General features: G+C 43.3%; 1 protein-coding gene and 1 long non-coding RNA gene across 2 annotated transcripts; one reads left to right on the top strand and one right to left on the bottom strand.

The window, feature by feature from the left end:
- Nucleotides 1-336: 336 nt before the first annotated feature.
- Nucleotides 337-3,438, bottom strand: LOC120645655 (ATP-dependent DNA helicase PIF2-like). Its single transcript, XM_039922422.1, has 3 exons — nt 3,351-3,438; nt 2,456-3,243; nt 337-546 (listed from the first exon to the last, which is right to left on the bottom strand). The coding sequence occupies exons 1-3, from the start codon at nt 3,397-3,399 to the stop codon at nt 337-339; spliced, it is 1,047 nt and encodes a 348-aa protein (XP_039778356.1). The 5' UTR covers nt 3,400-3,438.
- An 18,777-nt stretch (nt 3,439-22,215) lies between these two features.
- Nucleotides 22,216-22,561, top strand: LOC120644486. Its single transcript, XR_005663772.1, has 2 exons — nt 22,216-22,371; nt 22,458-22,561. It is a non-coding gene; the product is annotated as an uncharacterized LOC120644486 (long non-coding RNA).
- Nucleotides 22,562-25,688: the final 3,127 nt, after the last annotated feature.

The raw sequence follows: 25,688 nt of genomic DNA, 5'->3' as shown, positions 1-25,688 counted from the left end.
ATTTTATTCGCAGTACATTATTATTTGTTCGTCATATTTAACTTAGGCAGTGCACCGTTTACAAGAAATATGTATTTGAAGTTTCAAATCGAAAAGCCACATACACCTACCAGAATGCAGTACGTGTCTAGCAACTTCCTCAACCGCACCAACCGTGGAGCTTGCTGTGCTCTTTCTCTGGCCGGTGTTGAAACATGCGCTTAAATTAGAGGATGGAAAAGATTCATGCGCACCTCAACATTGGCCAATTTTCTTACGGCAGATGAATAGGCTGACGCAGGCACGCGGCCTAGGTTGACACACGTGGGCCGGCACGGGCACAGCAGCCCAGCATAGCTACTGCCAGGCGAGGCGGGCAGCCAGCGCTGTCAGGTCGTGCGCAAGCAGGCCTTTGCAAGCAGCTAGCCGGCAGCGCTGCAGGCCAGAAATGCAGAGCGGCAGCGCGGGCCTGGAGGAGCAGGCCGGCCAGGCAGCGCGGCAGGCCAGCACCAGCATGAGGTGCAAGTAGCCCAAGTCGGAGGAAGCAGGCCGGACCAGGCACGAGGCCTACGAAGAGATTTCATGGTCCGGTTTGTATTTTCCTTTTTGCCCTTCCTCATACTAATGTGCAGTGATAACTTCGATGCTTAGATATCTTTTCATAATTAGCTTTCTATTCCTGCTAATTGCTTCCAGATCTTTATGTGATTTTCGAATATTCTGATTATATGGTTCAATTATAGGGTTAATTTACTACTGTCATGGGTCAATGAGGGTCTAGTAAATTACAAGAATTATTATGTATACTTTACATGTAGATTTACGATAATTTGGTAATTTTTTAGTAGAATGATGGTCTAGTAAGTTACAAGAATTATGTACTTTATGTGATTTTCGAATATTCTGGTTATTACCACAATGATTTAGGATATTTAAGTAACAAGAATCTACACACTTACTATAATAACATAATGCTAACAAGTAAAACTGACCCAAAAGGTGCCCAGAGATTGATTGACAGTGTTTTTGCCTACTGAACACAACGATCGTAATGCTAGTAGTTGAAGGAAAATAGCTTGCAAGTTAAAAAAAAATATGGTTATCTGCACCTGTGATTGAGTTGTCACACGAATAAAGTGATGATATATAAAATCGATCTGAATAACGTACGTTTAAACGCGATCTTCAGAAATCAGCTGCATGATAGGGAGAGCGGTTTCTCTCTGTAATCTACCGATTCCATCTGCTGATAAAATAAGATAATTAAACATCGATTAGGCTTACAACTGGATTGCGATTGCCTGTTGGGATCTTTCGCGCGGCTGGTAGGTATCTGCCACGGAGATCCATCAGCGACCTTGGGTAAATCGAGTAGCGGAGAGAAGTACACGGATGATGCTGATCCGGTGCCAGATCCAGTGCACGTGGATCCATCAACATTCAATCTGCACAGGAAAACGAAATTTTTTTGGGGATTTGTCGCGCACAAAACTGACGCATCGATGCAAGCTAGAAGGTTTCTCACGTGTGCCGCACATGTTTAAAAATATGTACAGCTAATTGCAAATATTATAAATAGCAATCTGAACAAAGTAAGTATTTATTATAAATAGCAATCCGAACAATATTAAAATTGCATTGCTTATTACAATGGGGCAAAAAGTTTGTTCATCTACTGATTATCGTCCACATGGAGTGTATATATATATATATATATATATATATATATATATATATATATATATATATATATATATATATATATATATATATATATATGATAATATGGTGTTGCAATTAGCAGACAAAAAGCAATGTGGGCATAAACCAACCCAAATCGAAGGCAACATGAGCTGCCAGCCGAGAATGTGGGAGTGGTTTTTGTCTTACCAAACAGATGCGGCAGCCAATGTTTATAAACCAGTCCCCTGCTCCCTCTGATCGCGAGGTGGGACAAAACCCACCACGTACATGCGCTAATGGGGCACACTTCGCTTCCGAGAATCTCTAATGGGCCGCGACAGGACATTGCATCGCTGGACGAAAATGTTTGGGCCAATCGAATAACACATTGATGGGGCGTCTTTTTCTTTTTATATTTAAAAAAAATAAAAATTTCAAAAATATATGTCCGTTTTAAAAATTTTTGAAAATACCCCCGGTCGCCCGGCCCAGGGGTGACAGGGGTCCTGTCGCCCAAGCAACGGGCGACTGGACCTTAATGTAATTTTTTTTGAATTTGCAAAGAGGTCCCTGGCCGGGGGAGGGGGCCTGTCGCCCCCCACACGGGCGACAGGGGGTCTTCCACCCTATATAACCCCTGGCCTCCATTCCCTTCTCATTTGAGCCCAAAAATTGCACCAAAAATTCAAAAAAAAAGAGAGGGGTGAGGAGAATAAAAGCGACGAAGCTCTGCTAAATTCCGCACTTGTGATCTACCGGTAACTTCCGTATGAATCCGTTGATATTGTATAACATAGTCGATGAGAGTATCAATAGACAGATCATCATTATACTCAAGCATAATGTCATCCGGCAGATCCACATAGTCATGTGGGAATGTCTTTTCTGTCCCATCACCAATTCTTAATAGAAACTGCGAGAACCATACATCATTCTGGGCCCTCATGTTCTTCTTCAACCGTATTATCTTGATATCATCCCATATATAGGATTGAAGCAAGGTAGCATCACAAATTTGTGCTCTAGTACCTCTAGGAACAACAAGTAGAACTTGTCTGAAATCCCCTCCAAATACCATTATTTTACCACCAAATGGTAAATCACATCCTGTAATATCCTGTAAAGATCTGTCAAGTGTCTCTACAGCCTGCCTTCGTGCCATCGCAACCTCATCCCATATAATTAAAGATGCCTCGCACAATAGTTCTGCAGTACCACTTTGTTTGGTAAAGTTGCACACAAAATTATCTTCAAGTTTTATGGGAATTTTGAACCTCGAATGTGCTGTCCGACCTCCAGGCATGATGGATGCTGCAATTCTAAACGTAGCCGTAGCTATTGCGATGTGGTCCGTCGACCGAACTCTGGCCAAAAGTGCCCTGTAAAGATAAGTCTTCTCGGTCCCACCAGGACCATCTACAAAGAAAACTTTCCCTTTATTTGTCATAACATGATCTAAAATTTCGTTGAAACCTTCCATCTCCTCAGCATTAAGTGACTCAGCTAATTTAATGTCCTCATCAGATACAACAATTTTTCTCTCCTCAGTTAGCTCCCTATAATAATCTCTATTCGTCTCCCCTGTTTGACAAGTTATTTTATTTATCAGTGAAAGTTTGTCTAAAATGACTTTAATACAAAAAGCAACATTAATGATAATAAAAATAAAAAAGATCGAAATGTCTCACCAGATAGTTGCATGGATGGCAGTCCGTAATTTTTAATGTCTTTACCCATCGAGGAGAGAATATCTACAATGTCTCGAAGGACAAACTGTTCAACGATAGTCCTCAACCATTGATTCATAATGCTTGTCCCAGAGGGCACGGATGTTTGTGTACTCGCAATAAACTATAATAGTTGCAAACATTCTTCTAAGAGCACGTGTCATCTGAAAAGTTACGGCTTCGCTGAGTGCATTGTAAAGTGAGCTATCTGTTTCGACAAGTCCAAGTTTCTCACAGCATTCTCTAAATGTAGGACTCACCACACCTCGGACTGTTTTGATTGATATGAATGATGTTGGACCTCGAACATGGTTTAAAAGAACTCGAAGATAAAATCGTTCGCCCTCAGACGGGTACGCATACACCAACCTTCCAATTTGGAACCGCATTTTCCTACGAGACCAACTTTTTATGGACTTGTTTCATGTATAATGTTCTGGAAATTCCCTGTATAGGTATCTTCGAGCATTTGGATCTTCACTATTCATTCTAAAGAATTCTGTTAGCATCGATCTCTGATTCCTAGCTCGTTCCAGTACATCCTCAAGGGCCATCTTTGAATGGTACCATATGCATACCTGGAAGATGAACTTGCATCTGCAAAACAGGAGGATACATAGAAAACATTGGGAACCTATAGAGCTTATATACTGCTTCAATAGACATAATACACCGTGCTTTCATGTACTGTTTAATCTTATTGATTTCTATCTCTCCATTCTGATCATGATTTGCAACTGTAAATGATGCACAATCCATGCCCTTGTATACATACTTATATAGATACTTGCAGCATTTAATACTGCTAGAAACTTCAACATTGATGTTGCAATTATATCTCATCAGGAGTGTTGGATTATATGGTACAACACATCTATTATCCAACCATTTCTTACGCACAAAAACTTTGTGACCATCATTTCTTCTTCTGTATATAGGATATGCATCCTTTCCCTATTCCGTGGTCTCACTAAATTGTTTAGGGTACCTGAAACGACATGCACCATCTTGCATACAACCACACTTTTTATTTAGAATGCCACAAGGACCATGCATCATGTGCTTGCATACAAGTTCATGGAGAAGAGGATATTTCTTTTCATCCGGTAGTTCTGCTGATATATATTTGTCAAAATCATCTGGCCCGCTAAGCTTTGAACCGCTTTCCATTATAAGCAAGAAATGTTCATGCGGCAAACCTCTTTTCTGAAACTCGGTAATATGTGACCAGGCTGCAACCTTTCCAAAGTGGCCAGTAGGGGTTGCAAGTCATGATTAAAAGTAATCTGGCCTTCCATATTTAGCAACTAATGACATTGCATCCATGAACCTGCACTGCACATCTCGATCACTTTCGGGAAAAATTTTAGATAAAACAACTAATTTACCAGCCTTCAAACCCCTATGCTCACCGGCAAGAAGGGTGTCCATTAGACCGTGTCATTGAAAACAGATAAATTCAAATCAATCACCACATTATCAAAAATAGTGGAGTACTGTTAAATGCTAACAAGTTCCTTTATTATACCTAATAGAGGTCTGCTCTTATAATTTTCTGGTGTTCTGGATTGGAGTACCAATCAAGTCGCATACTCTCAATTTTCACATACATATCCACTATCCATTGCTGAAAAAGCCTTCCACCATGAAAGAATATATTAAAAACATCATTGCGGATCTGCATAATATAGCAGTAATACTCCCTCGCACTGACATGCAAACGCGAACCCCCACCATCTGTTTTTTTAAATAATAGCAACAGAATGAGAGCACTAATAAAAGAATTGACCATTATATTTAGACTAAACAAAAATTCATAACATTACAATATCAAACATGTTAATATGTAGTTTACCTCCATCACCATCCTCAGTCATTTGTTGTCACGGTCGTCTTCTTCCTCACGCTCACAATTATAAGGAGCTGTAAATTTACAAGACCATAATAAGTGTTATTATATAAATGCTAAAAATCAGTAATTTACAAGACCAAAATAAGTGATTATATATTGCAACCCGAAAGCATCTTCTGACTAATTGAATGTACTTGATTCTGCTTGACACCTGATTTTCTTGCCCTTTTTGAAGGAGCAATATGACTTTCTGTGAATATGGTGATCGATATATATTAGTACATTGCCATTTATTTAAAAAATGTTTAAAATATTTTTACCAATAAGTAATAATCGGGTAGTGCATGTAGATGTCGTACCATCATTTTTGCGCTTTGTATACTTTCTTCTAATTCGGGGAAAGTGTATTATTGGTATTTCCTCCAGCAATATACTTTTGTCTTCCCAACCAGTCTCACCACCGGGATAGAGGATAGGGTAAGCTAATGGATCGTAACAACCATGGTACGCCCGTAAAAATTCTGGATGACCAGAATTTGGATAAACCATAATACTCCGTTTGAATTTATTTCTTTCATGAGAGCTATCCTGCCAGATAGCCGCAACTTGATCCATAGTAGGTGCGTTGTATCTTCTTTGACCAACAAAAATAGTGGTGTTCAATTCAATTTTCAACTCGTCCAGATTTTGCATTTGTTCGACACTCCTAAAGAAACGAACATATGGATTATTCTCGAGGATTCGAAGAATCGTCCGAATCAATCATGAATCAAGATGGGGTGATCTTTTGCGTCTTTGTGATAGGGTCTCATCTGTGTCATAGAAGTACAACTGCATATGACGCAGACCATCTTTTACCGGTCTCAGCTGGTCCAATCTGTGATAAATCTGACCATGCACTTTGAAAGTATAGACACTAGTACCTACATATATGTTAATTATTTGTTAGAATTTATAAAACACAAATGGCATTGTACATAAACACCAAATATATTTTAGCACGAAATAGTCACCGGCTGCATTAGCGACCCGATGATCCATGGTAGCTCCAAAGCTTGTGAACGAGAAATGAGAGTTGAAATACCAAATATTTTTTCTGAAGTACAAGGCATCACTATCCGTCTGGCTTGTAAACAGGCGCTGCAAATCGTCGGAAACTGGTGTATTCACTAAATTAACTTTTCCTTGCCTACAACAAAAACCGGGACCTTGACTTGGAAACCTTATAGCACCACAATACTCGCAGATCGGCACTTTCCTCAACACAAGATGATCAGAAGGCAGATCATTGTATACTCTTTCGTAAGGATCACTGTCCAATATACCCACGTCTGGTTCCCTGATCGTACTAAACTGCACATCTGGAGCATTTAACATGTGTGTGGGTATATAGATTTCAATAATATATATATTTTAAAAATAATAAATCATCTGCTATACATTTAATCGTGCCATTACTATGGTAGACTCTTGATTCGTCATCCGTGAGAAGATCAAAATCAAAATTACAGTCATCTGGGGCTCTGTAATCCAGATCTTCCTCTGTGTCACATCAAACATATAATTAATTTACATGAATTGAGTTTATATAATATTATACTCATAAATGTGCCACACGTTAAAAAATAAATACTGAAAAGAACCTTCTTGTGCGGCCAACATCTCCTCATCGGTTCCCAAATACTGGCGTCATAGTCTGGTTTCCCAACGTTTACACCTGGTGGTGTGAACAAAACATAACGTTGGCACAAACGCTATTTTAAATATATCTTATTGGTAAAAAAACAATTTAATAATTATATAACGGCACAATAGGGAACGCAAGCACTGTATCAGTACCTACAAAAGTGTATTGCAACATAATAATTACTACAATTGAAACATAAATACCTTTTTTGTTACTATTGTATCTTTCCCTCCGTTTGGTATTCCTTTCAGCTCTTTTCTCAATTGACATTGTTGCAAACCTAATCCGCTCCATGTGGCTTTTCCTTTTTTTTTTCTTGCACTCAGAGGTGAGATAGTAGCACCGTTATCTGTCAAAAACAGTAAATTAAATAGCGTTGGGCAAAAGAAATAACACGGTATCATTACCTGTGTACTGTGTTATCGGTGTTTCCTTGGAGCACAGCAGGATTGGTACTGGTGCGAGATGTTCTTATATATGAATTGTTGCGAGCAAGCCAATCTGATGAATCATTGGCAATAGAAGAACCAGATTCATGACGGTTAATGGGCACGTGCATGGTGGCATCTGTACCAACATCACAAGTTCCATTGAAAACTGCAGATCCGTCCACGCGCAACAGCGACGAGGGTGGGTTCGCCGACATTCCTGCGACCATGCCACAGTATAAAAAATCCACCAAAATAACAAAATATAAAAAAAATAATACACTAACCTGCCATCTGAGGTGATCGCATGAAGGATGATATTTTATCAAGTTGTATCGCTCCTGACTAGGTGGAGACAAGGGGGGCGGGCAGGGGCCATGACCCCCCTAACGTTGGTGTAACTACACATCACTGTTGGAGAACGGCTTATTAGTGCCGGTCACAGGACGGCTTAGTGCCGGTCCATGTGGCCGGCACTAAATGGCCGGCACTAACATGACAGACGTTAGTGCCGGCTACTCTGACCGGCACTAACGTGCGTATGTTAGTGCCGATCCGTAATACCAGCCGGCACTAACGTGCCCGACCCAGCCCGAGTCCAGACAGCAAGGTTAGTGCAGGCTGATATAACTAGCCGGCACTAAATGTTTTTTCTTCTTTATGTTTCTTTTCTTTTCGTTTTTATACGTATGGCTATGCGTATTTCTACCGTATGTGACTACATAGTCGTACTCTTTACATTGCACAGTATTATTAGAACAGCATATTACACTAACATTATATATATATATATATATATATATATATATATATATATATATATATTTGTCATGTATGGAACACTTAGGAGTTCAAAAGTACATGAGATATTACAAAATATTAAGCACATCAACTATAGTAACGTATCAACTTCCTCGTCGTCGGATCTTCTTGGGCGACGCTTATACGGAGATCGCCATAAAATTCGCCCTTAGGATTTATGACTTCATCGAGTAGAAATCCGCATATAGCTTCTTGAATTGCCCTGATCCGAGCGATTTCAATGAGTTCTTCTTTCATCCACCAACGCTGTCACATTTTTCGATAAAAACATGAGAATAAAAAATAATGAATTAAAATAATGAGCAGATGTGATTGTGCTCACGTACATTGAATGCCTCCACTGTCATTTGCCCTTTTTCACTTGCAAAAGTGTTGATCCACTCGCATACGTAGTATCCACATAAGTTGTTTCCTTGGCCCTGTCTCCAACACTATGGACAAATGTGGGTTACGATATAGAATTTTTCTGATGTTTATTGCGAATGACATTAGTAGCGAGAGTATATTCATACCGGAAAATTAGTCACCCAATGAAGAGGCTCGATTTCACCTATTGGGCAAGCCTATGTGTTTGTGGAGGTAGCGACTCCATGTAGTATTTACCACCTCGATGATATCTTGGTACTTTAATTTATCTTGCCTTAACGAGTCGTACACCAAGACCTTGTGCTCCTCAATCCGTATACAAAGCAATATCCAATGAAAGTTGTGCATATACATACGCATAACCAATTAATGTTAATTATAATAGTTATTAAATAGTATTATTAATACAAAGGGATTGAAAAAAGGGTAACAAAGAACGACTCACTGATGGTTGTATGGCAAGAGAATGAAGGGACACATGCTATTTTTATGCAACCCCCCGTATATAACATTGACTATGTCTTCAGGATTTTGCGCTAACGATTTCTCGTGTATAATATCGGGGTCGAAGAACCCGACGTTATGGAAGTTCTCCTTTCGGCAAATTTGAATTTTTGACCTACGGGACACAAGAAAAACAGGGATCAGTCAACACACAAGGCTAAAATAATGAAACGAGAGACAATACTTACATGCACCATACACTGACGAGGTACTTGTGAAGGGCATCTTGATGGTATAAATCGTAAAGTGCTGCAAACTCGATATATACATCATCTCCCCCCGCCAGAAATGCTCATCGTTAATCCGAGCTGGGAACATCTCTAATTTATTAGCTTTAGATTGCACGGCATACCATTTGTGTAACTCGGGCATTCTCGTTGGTAGGAATGGTAGCAACTCTGGCCATATCAAAGGTTCACCAAGTACAAACTTTTTCTTGCCGCGGGCATTCTGTAGGGCCTCCCCAAGCAATTGAGCCCTTGTTAGATCAGTTTGCAATATCATCCCAGCCATGGTCAATGGATCTCTTGATTCATCGGGACATTCTTCACGTGGCACTATCAACGGAGGGATCGATTGTTTGGACTGCTCTCCGAGCTGGGGAACGGTCTTTGCATTAATCTGCCGATTCTTGAGGTTGTTGTAGCCCTTTCTGATCTGCCGATCATAATCCGACTCACTTTCTTTCTCCTTGGTGGGATCTTTAATGAAGTGTTTAATGAAGTGTGACTTTGCAACCGGATCTATTTCTGGCTTCTTGTTCGCAGCCTCCCTCAGTAGCTTGCGCTTCAGCAAGAAGGTTTGAAACGATTCTTCTGCCTCTTCCTCTTCTGGAGCCTTCGCTTTCTTCTTTCTTTGCTTCTTATGAGATGGCTGGACCGAAGGTACCGTGTATGCCTTCTGTCGCTGACTCTGATTCTGTTGTGCGGCTGGTGATGATGCCGGAATTGGCTCGCTTTGTGCGGCTGGTGATGGCGGATCCATGCTGGGGTCCCATGCAGGCAGGGGAGAAGGTGGGCCAACACTAGGATTCCGGTCAGCTGGCGTTGGTGATCTTTGCATTGAGCACCGAGCGGAATCTGTGTCTGCTTGCACCAATCTTATGTCGTGCTTTGGCCACGCGATCCATGTGTGTACGGCATGTTGTAGTTCTGTTTCTTCAGGACTTATAGGGATCGGGAGGTCCATGTCTTCCCAGCATTCTTCAGTAATTCGGTCAACAAAGACTCTGGCGAATCCTTCAGGAATCGGCTGGCAATGTATTGTCCCGCCCTCTTCTTGGACTTCCGCATAACCCTCAGCACAAACTTTGAGCTTTTTCCCATAAAGAACCAGAAGCTCACATTGGGTCCTAACGGTGATGTCCCTCGGCCTGTCAGCACCCAAATTAGGGTGCTCCGTGGAAGCAACACTGCTACGACGCTGAGAAGGGGGGTTGATCTCCACATTGGCAGCTGGTTGGTCCGAGCGTTGCCCAACTGCTGCCTCAAGTGACATTATCCGATTTTCTAGGCTATGGATCTTCTCTGCCACTACTGCCTTGCTTCTGCATCGGCTTCGGTAGGTTTCGAGATCTCCGGAAAAGCCATATTTCCATGGAACTACGCCCACGCCTCGGGTCCGTCCAGTGTGTTCCGCATTCCCAAGAGCGTAAGTCAGCTCGTCATTCTCTCTGTTGGGCTGGAAGGTTCCTTCTTCGGTACGCCTCATTGCGTCCTCGAGTCTTTGGGCAACCTCTCTTAGTACGTCGTTAGTCACAAACATTCCAGTGTCGGGGTCTAGTGTGCCTCCATGAGCATAGAAGTAATACCTTGCTCGTTTGGGCCAACTCAAGGTCTGCGGTACGATTCCTTTTACAATTAAATTATTTTCCATCTTTTCCTATTTCGGAATAGCAACCTTATAACCTCCAGGCCCAAGTCTATGGAAGTTTTTCTTTTTGCTAGCATTCATTTTGCCTTGAATCGAGGCTACCATGCTCTCAGCACTGTTCTTGTAATTCACGAATTCATTCCACCACTCTCGTTGCTTCTTCCAGACTTTATCAAAATCTGGTGTGAGGCCCTTGTTGACAAAGTTTGCCACCAATTTTTTCTTGAACGAGCCGAACTGAGTTGCCATCTTCTTAAATGCCCATCCCTTTACTTTGTCAGCTTTGCTTGGGGGAAAGTTGAAGTGCAACAATACCTCTTTCCATAACAAATCTTTCTCTGAATCCGGCACGATATCTTCAGGTCGATCAGAGACTTTATTTCTCTTCCAAAGCTTGTACTTTATGGGGACGGATTCCCTAACAAGATATCCCAATTGATTTACAAATGTCGTCTTAATTTGACCAGGGGCTAGTGGCTCGCCGGTTGCTTCGTTGATCTCCGTGATGGTCGTACATCCTACCATCTTCCTCTTGGAGCCACGTTTCCGTTTAGGCTTCGTCCATCCTGATGCTTGAAAGAATCGCAAATTTATCAAGCGGGTTGCTAGCAACTAGTGGACGTCGCGGCAGGTATGCGTAACCTGCATAACCCGCAAGCAAGGGTTCCGGATCGAAAATTATCATGACATTAGGTAACTTATTGACTGAAACATTCATAAGAATTTTTAGCTGGAGCACGACTGCTTACACAAGGACTGAAATCATCAACAAAGCTAGCAACATAACACAAATAGTTCGCAGCTGGGCCGCATGTGTCACAAACAATATCTTGCTCCTAACATATATATTGAGAACTTTTATACCTCGGCTTCCTCGACATTTTCTTCTTCCTCCCCACTAATATCTTGGTCCTCGTCGCCACGATAATGCAAGTTTAAAAATTAGCTGTCATCGTTCTCGTTCTCATCAAACTCTGGAGCTACATACCGAGTACTATCACGAATGAGGTCGTGCATTGACTCGTCTTGGTTGTCCGTATGATCCATTTCCACTACCTGAAACAATAAAAAAACAGCTCATGTCTCTCTCTTTTGTTTTCTCTTGAGGTCGTAGAGTTTGATAGCCATGGTGTGTGAAGCGAAGGTTCGATTTTGTGCAACAAGAGTCGCTTACACTACTGTTTACCTTATTAAAAAAGACTCGAATTTCGTATGTGATGGAAGTGTTTGTGTGCTGCCCATAACACTAAAATGAACCAAGAGATCAAGAGAAATTTCTTATTTGACAATTGAAAATTTCATCAATGACAGTCTGTAATTTCGGAGAAAAAAATATCACAAGGCCTCCTGCACAATTAAACTACCATTCTTTAATTATGTATTATGTGGCTTATGTGCAAGATATCAGCAAGGTGCTTATCAGCATGCTATCAGCGTGCTATCTATTTTCACTAGTTTTAACATAGAATGTTATAGTATGGCTTATGTGCAAGATATTGTTTGCTGACCAGAAAAAAAATCATCTAAAACATTTCTCAATCCTTCAGTAAAACACTGACCATGCATCCTTTGCTGTTCCACTTGATGAAGCATTGCAAAGATGCAGCGATGGCTCAGATAGTCAAATGGTGGTTTACAAAAATCATGATCCCTTCAAATCTTTACAAAGGTATTCTCATGTTATGCTGATGCAATGAAGTCTTGGAGAATATTGTACATGGTTGACTGAAGCAGGAAAAAATGGTGTTTATAGCTAAGTTTAGGTCCGTATTTAGGTTGAAAAGAAAACGAGTCCAGAGAAAGGAATGTTATCTGTCACAAAGGTCAAGGAGCTACTATAGAGTATTACATAAACACAGAACCTCTAATCAAAGCCCATGGCTGCCTAAAACATTGGTAATGTGGTCTCCCTGTGCCAATTGATGGGCACCACACCAACAAATTTCCATACTACTATGACTTGCAAGCACCGCTGCTAAAGAAGTTTCTCTACACAAATCAATGAATAGGCGTCATCATGACATTGTGCTAAAAAAATATCAGCATATGCTCATACATTTAGCAATTGTTGACAATATGTTTGTTCTGAGATTATATCAGAGCCCAAGAATAAAACGGGGTTGCAAATTGAGAGCCCTACATTTGCTCCCCTAACAATTATAGGATCGCATGCTCAGCATCAAGAACTATGGAAAATTCTACTTCATTATTAACCTGGTCGGGGAGAACTAAGGTTTCACTAACCTGGTCGGCGGAGGCAGGCGCAGCGTGGTCGGGACCGGGGTGCGGTGGGGGCAGCCGGGCGGTCGCGATGGCGCGGGATGAACTCGACGGGCGGCTGCACGGACCGGGCGCTGAGGACGCCGAGGTGCGCGGCGGCACGGGCCGGGCGAGGACGCCGAGGTGCGCGGCGGCGCGGGCCGTGCCGGCGAGGACGACGACGAGGCATGGGGGCGGCCGGCCTGAGGACGACGAGGAGGGACGGCGGGCTGGGGACGACGAGGAGGGGCGGCCACGGTCGAGCGCCGGCCGGGGACCCACGCACGGTCGGGGAAGAAGGCGGCGGCGCACGCGGGCGAGCGAGAGAGCAGGGGCGGCGGGCGGGGCGACGTCGATCTGAATTGGGCGGCGAAGGGGGTAATTTGTTAGGGGGTGGCTCGGTTAGTGCCGGCTGGTTTTACCAGCCGGCACTAACGTTCCCCCGTGACGTCAGATGGGCACGATAGTGTCGGCTGGAAGTTCCAGCCGGCACTAACGTTCTCACGTTAGTGCCGGCTAGGACTTCCAACCGGCACTAACGTGTCCATCTGGCGGGAACGGTAAATTCGCCACGCCAAGTGTAATCAATTCGCCACGCACTAAATTCATAAATTTATTCATAATAGGCTTGATAATTAAAATAATAAAACAAAAATTTATATCTTAATTTTTTTAGCTACACGATAATTATAATAATTATATCTACACAATAATAATAGCAATTGAAGTAAATTAACAAATATGCTACCATTATCAATTATGTGTAGCTTATAGGGTTTATATGTTAGTATGCTTCTATTATTCGTAATAAATCGAAAAAATTTCAGTTTGATCCATGTAAAAATATTTAAAAATCTTTTCAATAATAGCCTATACAATGATGTAATCAATTCGCAAATTACTTGATTATTTGTTTGTAATTTAATGTTTCAACACTCCTAGTAATGCAAAATTAGTGAAAGTAAATAATATTTATACCATGCAAAAATATAATATTATCTGAAGATGATATTGTGTCCTAATTGGACGAATAGTATCGAGAATTGAGACAAATACGACGCGGTGCGTTACATTACATCCCTTAATGAGAAAATACAATATATAATTTATATAAAAATACTACTCATCATCATTATCTACTGGAACATTGATAATCTTTCTTTTGATGAAAGTGCCTTGGACGTGATCACGGCGTAAGTAAGGCGTGTCCTCTTTGGATAAGAGGATGCTGGGGTCAACGTCAACTGAGAATGGAGGAAGGTCATCAATCTGGTCATAATCTTCCGAATTGTCTGAAATATTCTCGACTCCAACAACTTTTCTTTTACCTGGAAGAACTATGTGCCGTTTTGGCTCATTTCCAGCCTTGTCTGCTTGAGACGTCTTATCCGACTTTTTCTTCGGTTTTCTCGACATGTCCTTCACATAGAACACTTGTGTCACATCCTTGGCTAGAAGGAATGGTTCATCTTTATATCCAATCTTTTTAAAATTCACTATGGTCATCCCATACCGGTCCTTCATTACGCCTCCTCTAGCCACCCATTCGATACGAAACAGAGGGACAACTATGAGTCCATATTCAAGTTCTCATATCTCCTCTATGACACCATAGTAGTTGTTCTTTTCTCCATTACTGTTTACTATACACATACGGACACCACTGTTTTGGTTGGTGCTTTTTTTATCTTGAGCTCTCGTGTAAAATGTATACCCATTGATTTCGTACCCTTGGTATTGCTGGACGGTTATTGATGGTCCCCTGGCCAGCCATTGAAGTTCTTGATCAACTGTGTTGTTGCCCAATAATTTTCGTCTGAACCAGCCATCAAAAGTTTTTATATGTTGGCGTGTAATCCAAGCAAAATTCTTCTGTGGGTTTTCGGACCGTATAATATTCATGTGCTCATCAATATAGGGAGCCACCTTGGATGAATTCTGAAGAACTGTGAAGTTAGCTTGGCTGAATTCACTACAAGAGATGTTCATATTACATTTCTTTCCTAGTGTGCCTTTTCTCTTTAGTCGCCCCTCATGGTGTGACACGGGGAGCCCAATCGGATTGAGATCGGGAAGATAGTCAACGCAAAACTCAATGACCTCCTCTGTTCCATAGCCCTTAGCAATGCATCCTTCTGGGCAAGAATGTTTGCGCACGTACTTCTTCAATACGGCCATGAACCTCTCGAAAGGGAACATATTGTGTAGAAAAACAGGACCCAGGATAGTTATTTCTGTCACAATATGAACTAGAAGGTGTGTCATAATATTGAAGAAGGAAGGTGGGAAGACCATCTCGAAGCTGACAAGACATTCGACAATGTCTTTCTGTAGCTTTATTAGATTATTTGGATTAATTGCTTTTTGCGAAATTTCATTCATGAACGCACAAAGCTTTACAACTGCCAATCTCAAATTTTCTGGTAGAACACCCCTCAGTATAACCAGAAGTAATTGTGTCACCAGGACGTGGCAGTCATGTGACTTCAAGTTTTGGATTTTCTTCTCTTTCACATTTATTACGCCCTGTATATTTGAGGAGTACCCAAACAGGACCTTGATACTGTTCAAGCAATCGAACATACTTTCCTTCTCCTCTTTGCTCAGATTATAGCTGGCAGGTTTTAAATAGTGGCATCCTTTGTCTCTCTTGTCGAGTTGCAAGCCTTGTCGTCCAGCTAGCTGTTGCATGTCGCGCCTTGCTTCCAATGTGTCTTTTGACTTATCATGCACTCCCAGGAAGCCTAGTAGGTTCACGCGAAGATTCTTCGACAGATGCATCACATCAATTGCGTTGCGAACCTGTAAGACTTGCCAATAAGGTTGGTTCCACAATATAGACTTCTTCTTCCACATTGGAACATGTCCCTGGTCATCCTTGGGAACAGATTGGCTACCGGGACCCTTTCCAAATACTACATTCACATCCTTGATCATCGAGAACACACGCTTTCCATTACGGAATAGAGGCTTAGGACGAGTTTCGGGCTCTCCTTTGAAATGCTTCCCTTTGGTTCTTAGGGGGTGATCGGTAGGAAGAAATCGACGATGGCCCATGTATACGCACTTCTTACAGTGTTTCAAATAAATGCTATCGGTCTCATCATAACAGTGGGTGCAGGCCATGTATCCCATGGTCGACTGTCCCGAAAGTTTTGCAAGTGCAAGCCAATCATTGATGCATACAAAAAGCAAAGCTCGGAGGTTGAAGGACTCCTGTTTATACTCATCCCACACACGTACACCTTCTTCTTTCCAGAGTAGTAATAGATTATCCATCAAGGGTTGCAGGAACACATCAATGTCGTTGACAGGATCTTTTGGCCCTTCTATAAGCACCGGCATCATGATGAACTTACGCTTCAGGCACAACCAAGGAGGAAGGTTGAACATACATAGGGTCACAGGCCATGTACTATGAACGCTGCCAAACTCACCGTACGGATTCATTCCATCCGCACTTAAAGCAAATCTTATATTCCTTGGGTCGTTGTCAAATTGAGGATACTCTCGGTTAAGATTTCTCCACTGGGACCCATCTGCTGGGTGTCTGATCATGTGATCCTCCTTACGGTCTTCTTTGTGCCACCGCATCAACTTAGCGTTATCCTTGTTTTTGAAAAAGCGCTTCAGACGTGGTATTATAGGGAAGTACCACACCAACATTGCGGGAACTCTCTTCTTTACCGGCTGCCCATCAACATCACCTGGATCATCTCACCTAATCTTATACCGCAATGCGCTGCAAATAGGACAAGCTTCCAAGTTCTCGTATTCGCCGCGATACAGGATGCAGTCGTTAGGACATGCGTGAATCTTCTGCACGTCCAATCCAAGAGGGCAAACCATCTTTTTAGCTTCGTATGTTGTTGACGGCAGTTCATTACCCTCAGGAAGCATGTTCTTTACAATCTTTAATAGCTCACCAAATCCTTTATCTGTGACACCATTAGTTGCCTTCCATTTCAGCATCTCCAGCGTGGTACCTAACTTCTTTTGCTCCGGTTTGCAACTAGGGAACAACAGCCTTTTATGATCCTCCAACATCTTCTCGAACTTTAATGCCTCCTTCACAGTCTCACTGTCTTTCTGTGCATCAAGTAACGCTTGACCTAGCTCGTCAGGTGGCTCCTCTTGTGCAACATTTGCTTCACCCTCGTCCATTGGTTCATCTTGAAAGCCACCTGCTTCAAGAACCCATGCCCAATCTGGAAGGTTGTTATCATCATCGGCATTTTCTTCATTATCTTCCATCATAACTCCAACTTCGCCATGCTTGGTCCAAAGGGTATAGTTACTCATGAATCCATTCAAGGCCAGGTGATTCCATAGAGTATCTCTTTTCCGAAATTTCTTTTTATTTTCGCAAATACTGCATGGACAACACATTAAACCCTTTGGCGACCTATTTACCATTGCCGCCTTGAGAAAAGAATCTAAACCCTGAATCCACGCCGAGGTGCTCCGACTGCCGTGCATCCATTGCCGGTCCATCTATAATTAATTACCGTATAAAAACAAAAATCAATTCTACATATATCAAAACAAGTTACTATGAAGTAATTCGAAAACAAATTGTAAATGTGTCATAGGCCACCTATCTAGTAAACCTAAAGTAAATAGCAAAATAAATTGACACAATAACATATACACATGTCACCATGAAATAATTCGAAAAAATCATTCTAAATATGTGATAGTCAAACTATATAGTAAACTTTCTCTAAAAAACAACAAATAATTCTACCTTGCTCAAATTAATGAACAAATTTATAAATCATGTTCATTTTCCCTCATCCTTAAAATCCTTAAATTTTTGCATAATAACATATAGACATGTCCCCATGAAATAATTCAAAAAAATAATCTAAATGTGTCATACTCAAACTATCTAGTAATCCTTCTCTAAAACACAACAAATCAATTCTATTTTGTTCAAATTAATGAACAAATTGAACAATTATGCTCATTGTTCCTCAACCTTAAAATCACTATTTTCTTTACCTAGAAAGCATGAAATGAAAGAATAAACACTGTGAAAGAAGAGTGGAAGAAGCTGCTAACCTTTAATGCACTTGGATGGGCGAAATCCTCACAAATTTTGGAGAAAATGGGCAGCACCTCCCCTCTAACACGCCATGGGAGAGAGGGGAAGCTCGGCCAAATGGATGGGTCGGGCTGGGGAAGAAGGGAGGGGGCAGTATATACGGGGCAACTTAGTGCCGGCCAGTGAATTCAGCCGGCACAAACTGTAGACAGTTAGTGCCGGCTGGAACCTTAAGCCGGCACTAACCTGCACCGTGCCAAGTTAATGCCGGCTGGAGGGTCCAGCCGGCACTAAATTGGCTGCTGACCGTTAGGGGGCAGGCTGTTGACCGTTGGGGGTGACACTTTAGTGCCGGCTGGGGAGTCTAGCCGGTACTAACGTGACTGTGGTGTACTGTAGATGCATGTTAGTGCCGGTTCCCTTGTGATCGGCACTAACGTGCTGGTACCAATAAGCGTTTCTCCAACAGTGCATAAAATCCCCTAATCTCATTGCTAATGTTGCTCATTATTAAGGTGTGGCTCCTCCTGATTGTCGGTATTAGTAAATTGGCCCCCTCTATGTTTCAATCCTAACTACCACACTTTGGAATAAGCTAGAAACATAACATTTGACAAACCTGCCGGATGTTGATCAGTGAGCACGTGTTCATGCACACTTTCAGCCACACCCATAGTCTGTCTGAAAACTGTAGTTCCATCAACATGAAACAGTGCCGAAGATGGAGTGCATGACAGTCCTAACACCATCAAAAAGCATTAATCAACATTTCACCAACCAAATCACAAAAAAATGGCACGCACATATTTCAAAAACCTGCACTTCCAGAAACGTGGAAAACTGCTGACAGAGTTGTGTCCATCGAACAAGGAACTTCATGAACATGTAACACTCCTGACTGGGGTGTCTCTGTCACCGCTGCCAGCAACATCTCCCATAGTTTAAGCATCATACAAAATCTTTGGGCATTTAAATTACATGATTAATTTAACATGTAGCTGACCTGCTGATCGTTTCTCTGCTTGTCGCCTATGATAGTTTTCTCTTTTCTTTGCATTAAGTTCAGCTTTCTCCTCTGGCGGCAAATTGGCATAACGTTCTCTTGCCTTTTGCCGCTTAACAGCAGGGAGATCAGCGGCTAACACATAGAGATGCAATTAGAGGTTTCGAAAAATATGGACATGGACAAGTAGCAATACAATACTCACCTCCTTCCAATCCTTTTGACCTTTTATTAGAACCGGTCCCTCGCGTCTGTGTGTTGGTTATATAGCCGAGAGGAACACGATGCTCGTCGCCGCCGCGGCGCGCCATCCCCGTAGACAGTGTTCGTCGGCGTGGGCGCCGAGCGTCCGTCCTATAGCATGCTCGGCCGGTGCATGCTAAAGAAACGTGTTGTATTGCTGCATGAAAAAAATACGAGGCTAGAGTTTACGACATGCATTCACCAAGGGCATGTAAGTTTACCTCTAGACGCTCGGCGCTGCGATACAAACATGAGCAAAAAAAATTTCCAATCATATGATTAGCGCCAGGTATCCTAGATAACTGATGCTAACAATCATGTATTTGCCTCTCGTTTTAAGATATGATTAAGTCTAATTTATTTATAGGTAGATAAACAGAGATCGGGATGGACAGCGCATATAATTACCCAAAGATTGATCTTGTGTGTCATTGATGAGCGACTCCAACGAATAATCTTTGCTAGTCTATCAATTGGCGCGGATGCTCGTCACAGCTCTCCTAAAATGCTAGAACCCCCACGTCAATGGGAGGAGTCAAAAATAACAAAACATGAGGTTAGGGTTTACGACCTCCACTCACCAAGGGCAAGTATGGCTTACCTCTGCACGTTAGGATCCGTGGGTGAGGTGCCCCCGCACCGATGCTAGGGGCGGCCTCCGTTTGCGCCGCGTCCGACGTGCCGACGCTCGGCGCGGCGACCAGTCGCGAGGGTGGAGGCCGACGCGCCGACACAAGGCGCGTTTGGCGGTGGTTGGGATGCGGGTTTGGAGCTCGACCAGGGAGGGAGGACGCTCGGCGGCGTACGCAAGCGAGGGAGGGAGGAGACTCCGCAGCGGCTCCGCGATCCAGGATCGGCAGCGGTCGGGACACAGGCTTGGAGATCGTCCAGGGAGGGACGACGCTAGGCGGCGGTCGCAAGCGAGGGAGCGGCGGCTCCGCGATCAGGGAGAAAAAACTGACGTGACGAGAGTCCGGGAAAAAACCACGTGAATGCGCGAGAGGGAGGGCGGATGCTCGGGGGCCTCCACGATCCGGGCGAAAAAACGCACCTCCGCAAGAAAAACCGGGCGAAAAAACCGCAGCGCGGGTACAGAACGAGGTGAGAAAAAATGTCGGGGGGAGGGGGGCGCGGCGACGATTGAACTGGCGGAGGAACTATTTTGGGCTTGCCACCCCCTGTCAAACATTTCGTGCTTCCAGGTGGGCCAAAAAGTGGAGTTTGTGAGGTGGGTATGGAGGCTATTCTTGGTGAGGAATGTTTCAATTTCTATGGATCCTTATAGTATAGATAGATTCCACTGAAGCATGACGCCGATGTTGTCGTCCACACCGAGACTTTGGATCGTGAGCGTCTCCAGCGGGGCATTGTTAAAGCAGGCCGGATCGAGGCCGTTTTGTTCGGGCTGCGGCGGCGAATGGAGTCGACGGCAGACACCAGGGCCCGTGACTCACGGCGGCAGACCGCCATTTAGCCTCTCCCCTATCTCATGCCTTGTACCAAACATACAAAGTTTAACCGAGGCGGGCAAAACACCGAGACAGTTTTTGCAACCATTTCGATCGTAAGGCCTCGATTAATCGTGGTATTAACCGAGATGATTTTTTATAATTCAACCACCTCGTTTAATTGAATAAAAAAAATAAAAAAATGAAAAGTGTGCGAATAGGCCCGCCAAGCCCATTCATGGACGCGCCAAGCCCATCCACGGGGAGGCTACCGCCGGAGTAGGCCGGATCCGGGGACACGCCGCGCTCATCCTACTATGTCTCGAAACCAAACGCATGAGCGTGTTTGGTACGGCTCCAAGCAGCTCCAGATCCTAAAAATCAGCTCCACTCCAAATTTTTTTAGCCAAACACCTCAGCTCCAGGAACTCCAGATCCTCAAAAAACATGAATCTGGCTCCCAACTCCACCAATTTCATGGAGCTTGTCAAGGGGTACTCTGAAAACTCTAGTTTTGTGGAGTTGGTGGAAATTACCCACCTTTGCCATCCGTTACACATACCCCTTCGTCTTTTTTGCCCGTCGCTCCCACGGTGCCTTTTCTTCTCCCCGACGCAGCACCTGTTCTCCTCCTCTTCCGATCGCGGCACTGGTCGCTAGTGCTGCAAGCCACCACGGCGTTCGGGTCGCCGGCGATCTGCCGAGATGGCGGGATCGATTCCTCCACCTCCGCCTCCTCCGTTTTCCTCCTCGAATCAATACAGAAGAAACCCTAGGGTTGGCCTCCGTCCTCCGGCGGCGCGGCCGGCCATGAAGGCGTTGGGGCGGCCGAAGGTATGCAGGGTCTCGGCGCGGCGGGGCCTCAAGGCCTAGGCGCGGACACTGGTCAGCGGCAAGGCCTCGGCGCGGCTGGCCTTTATGGCCTGGGCGTGGACACCGGCCAGCATGTCCTGGAAACGGCTGAAAGCCAGCACGTCCTGGGAGACATGGCCGGAACTCCGTTCGGTGCGGCATCGGCATCCGGTGGTAGCAGACGTGGCAACAAAAAATCAAGGGATGATGAGGTATATTTTTCTTCTATCTAGAATTTCATACATGTGTTGTCTTAGCAAATTTCAACAATGTTATGGAGAATCATGGATAGGGTGATCAAATGGCTTGGAATGATGAGCATACCACACTTGTTTGCAAGTTGTTCGCTGAACAAGTTAGAAAAGGAAATAGGCCAAACACTCATTTGAATAATGTGGGCTATACCGAGGTGAATGAAAGGTTTTTTCAGTGTACCAGTATTATGTTGAAAAAATCTCAACTTAAGAACAAATGGGACAAGTTGAAGGCTGATTTAGGTGCTTGGAGAAAATTGATGAGGAAACAAACCGGAACCGGTTGGAATTGGGACAAGGGAACTATCAACATGGATGCCGAGTGGTGGAAAAAAAACAAAAAATGTGAGCACTTCTCATGCATCTAATATTTTTCTTTATTTCTATAATTTGAATACAATACAATTGCTTACTGTAGTTTAATTATTTAGGACATACCTGGTGTCGGGAAATTTAAGAATAGGCCTCTCCAAAATGAAGATGAGATGAATGTAATGTTTGGGAGCATCATAAATGAAGAGATAGATCATTGGAATCCTATGTCTTCCAACCCGATCATACCCCCTAGTGGAGATGCCCCCCCTCATATTGGCTTGGACGACAATGATGAAGAAAATGATATGGGTGCTAATATTGACTCTGACAATGGTGATAATGGTGATGAGGTTTTGGAAGTCTCTCCTGCACCTGACAATGCTAAGAGAAAGGCTCATATTATTCTTGAAAAACCTAACAAGAAACCCAAGTCTACCACTGCACTTGTTATACAAGAACATATTTCCAAGATATCAGAGAGTGCTCAGTCTTTTGTGTCTTCTAGGCAAGCAGGGATCACCATTGAACAAGTCATGGAACATGTCATTGCATGTGGGGCTGACCTTGGGAGTGATGAGCATTTTGTGGCAAGTGAGCTGTTTGTGAAGAAAGAACAGAGGGAAATGTTCATGACTATTCCAACCAATGAGGCTAGGTTCAATTGGCTTAAGAGGAAGTATGACATGATATTTGGGAAGTGATGACTTCAGTCTAGTGCCAAGGGTTTATCTGTGTAGTCATTTTATTTATGCCATATGGATGTTATTTTTTATTTACTTATGTCATGTGGACAAATTAGCTTGGTGTCAACTTATGTGGACCGTTTATTTATTTATGTCGTGAGGACAAATGATCTATCTGTGTCATGTGGAGAAATTATCTAGTTGTGTCATGTGGTCATGTGGAGAAATTATCTATCTGTGTCATGTGGCATTAATTATATGTCATGTATAATTTTTTGCTGGACATCCTCTCATTTTATTAATTATTGCAGATGTCTAGTGATGATTCTAGTGACGAGAATGAGGAATTTTTGAAAATGATCTTAGGAGGTGATATGCTGGGTCAAATATATGTTGACATGTTTCTTACTAAAAACACTACAAGGACATCCACGACAAGTGGAATGGGGTTTATGTTGGAGCTTTTCAACACTCCTGGAGAATGCCATAGCCAACTGCGCATGAGTACAGAAATTTTCTTCGACCTCCATGGGCTATTGGTTCAGAGGTATGGGTTGAAAGCATCGCTGCACATGTCAACTATAGAGAGTTTAGGCATTTTATTATTCATTTGTGCGGGAAATGAGTCCAACAGAAAATGTCAAAATCGATTCAAGCACTCCGGTGAAACTATTAGTAGAAAATTTGAAGATGTTCTTTACTGTTTGATGGACATGGCAAAGGATTTCATTAGGCCAAAAGACCCAAAATTTCATAGGATCCATAGGAGGATAAGGTATGATAAGCGGGCGTATCCATATTTCAAAGATTGCATTGGAGCACTTGATGGCACACATATTCGGGTTTCACTTCCACCGGATGAGCAAGTGAGGTATATTGGGAAAATAGGGATACCCACCCAAAATGTTTTAGCAGTTTGTGATTTCGATATGCGATTCACATATGTGTCAACGGGACAACCGGGATCTATGCATGACACAAGTGTTCTATTGTTGTCAGTCGAAACCCACCGGCGAGCAGCGACGGGCAACACGAAGAGCCGGGAGGTTGCTGGGGCGCTGGCAGGCACTGCTCCCTTGTCGACGGCTCGCAATTCCGTCACGCGCCCGGAGGATGTGTGAAAACCGGGCGTGCCACCTGACCTATACCCGATTAGGAGGGTGCAGACGTGCTCCGAACAGTTTCCTGCATACAAAGACACGTGTAAACGTAAGTCCGAGCAGTGGTCGGCTCCCCGGGACGACTCTTGCATCGGCTTTAAAGAGCCAATCGAGTCCCGGTGTCAGATGGGATCTGATTGTATCCAGATATGATAAATACAGCAAATAACTATAAAACTGCTTCAAATAAATCTAATTGATCTAATCCACGATGGTAACAGCTTCACTGCTAGATCGGAACATCCTACACGTGACTAGGCCTAATGAACATAACAGATAACTAAACCACAACCCAAAACAGAGGCCTAAGAACTAGCAAGAGCCGATTCCCGGAACAATCCCTATCTGGGCTAAGATAAAGCATCTATTACACCACCGGATCATCCAATCCGTTTGCAAGGCCTAACCTAGCAGATATTACGCCAACTCTTAAGATAAGAGCAAACCATAACAGATCAGATCTACTAGACATAAGAGAAGCAGGGTGTTGCCTCTGTGCAACTAGTTCTATGCGGCAAGAACTAGCATGAGATTGAAACGTGATTGCACAGAGACAACATGATATTCGTAGATGATAAGCAACAAAGCACAACAGATCTACTAAAAGCTATGCTACGAACATCAAGATAACTAGTACTACTCGCCATCAAAAACGCTTCAGTACGAGTAATACCAAGGTAAAAGCAAGAACAATACTGCCCTGATCGCAAGAAGCGATCAGGGCAGCATGGCACTTACTTGGATGAAACCCTAGGATTAGGGGTGGCGATGCGCCGAGAGTTGTTGTTTGCGAGTCGTGATGACGCTCTCCTTACGAATAACAAAGGATACATATTTATAGTCCGGAGACTTGGGAAACAATCTAAACTAATCTTGTCCCGATCGGACTCTATCTCTAATCTTAAACTAAATCTAAGGATACATGGCCCATGTGGCCCAGATGCTCACGCAGGAGCCGATTTACAAGTCTTCTTCAGTTTTCTGCTTTAAGCCCATCTTGCTTTCGGCCCATAAATTAATCCTGTTAATTTATGGCGATAACACATGCCCTGCTGGTTTTGGCAATGATAGTTCCAAAACCAATCCGTCGCTTCGTCTTCCCGTTAATGCTCATTAAACACACTGCAACCACCAAGGAAGACGCAACGTCTCTGCAACTGGCTCCTCGTAGAATGTGAAAACTGCCGATCCGTCTTCCATCTTTTCACTATTTAATCTCGCCCCGAATCGGCTCTTCTCCACAGCGAACTCCTTCTTCCTCTCAAAGCCAGTAGCACAAAAAACCCCAATCCTCCAGCCCCAGTAATGGCGATCTCTTCCTCCTCCGACTCCAACTCCTTTGGAGACACTTCTTCTTCCTCCTCTCCTTCTTCTTCCCCCATCCCTGCTTCTTCCATCGATTCCATTCCGGAGAGTCGGGAGCCGACGCCGGAGTGGGACCCGACCGCAGCATATGAAGCGCTGGCTCCTCTGCACTGGGATGCAGAGGAGTTCGACTTTGGGG

The sequence above is a fragment of the Panicum virgatum genome, chromosome 8K (genome assembly GCF_016808335.1).
Source record: "Panicum virgatum strain AP13 chromosome 8K, P.virgatum_v5, whole genome shotgun sequence".
Lineage (NCBI taxonomy): Eukaryota > Viridiplantae > Streptophyta > Magnoliopsida > Poales > Poaceae > Panicum > Panicum virgatum.
The sequence above is the reverse complement of the archived record's forward strand: the minus strand, read 5'-3'. Positions and strand labels throughout refer to the sequence as shown.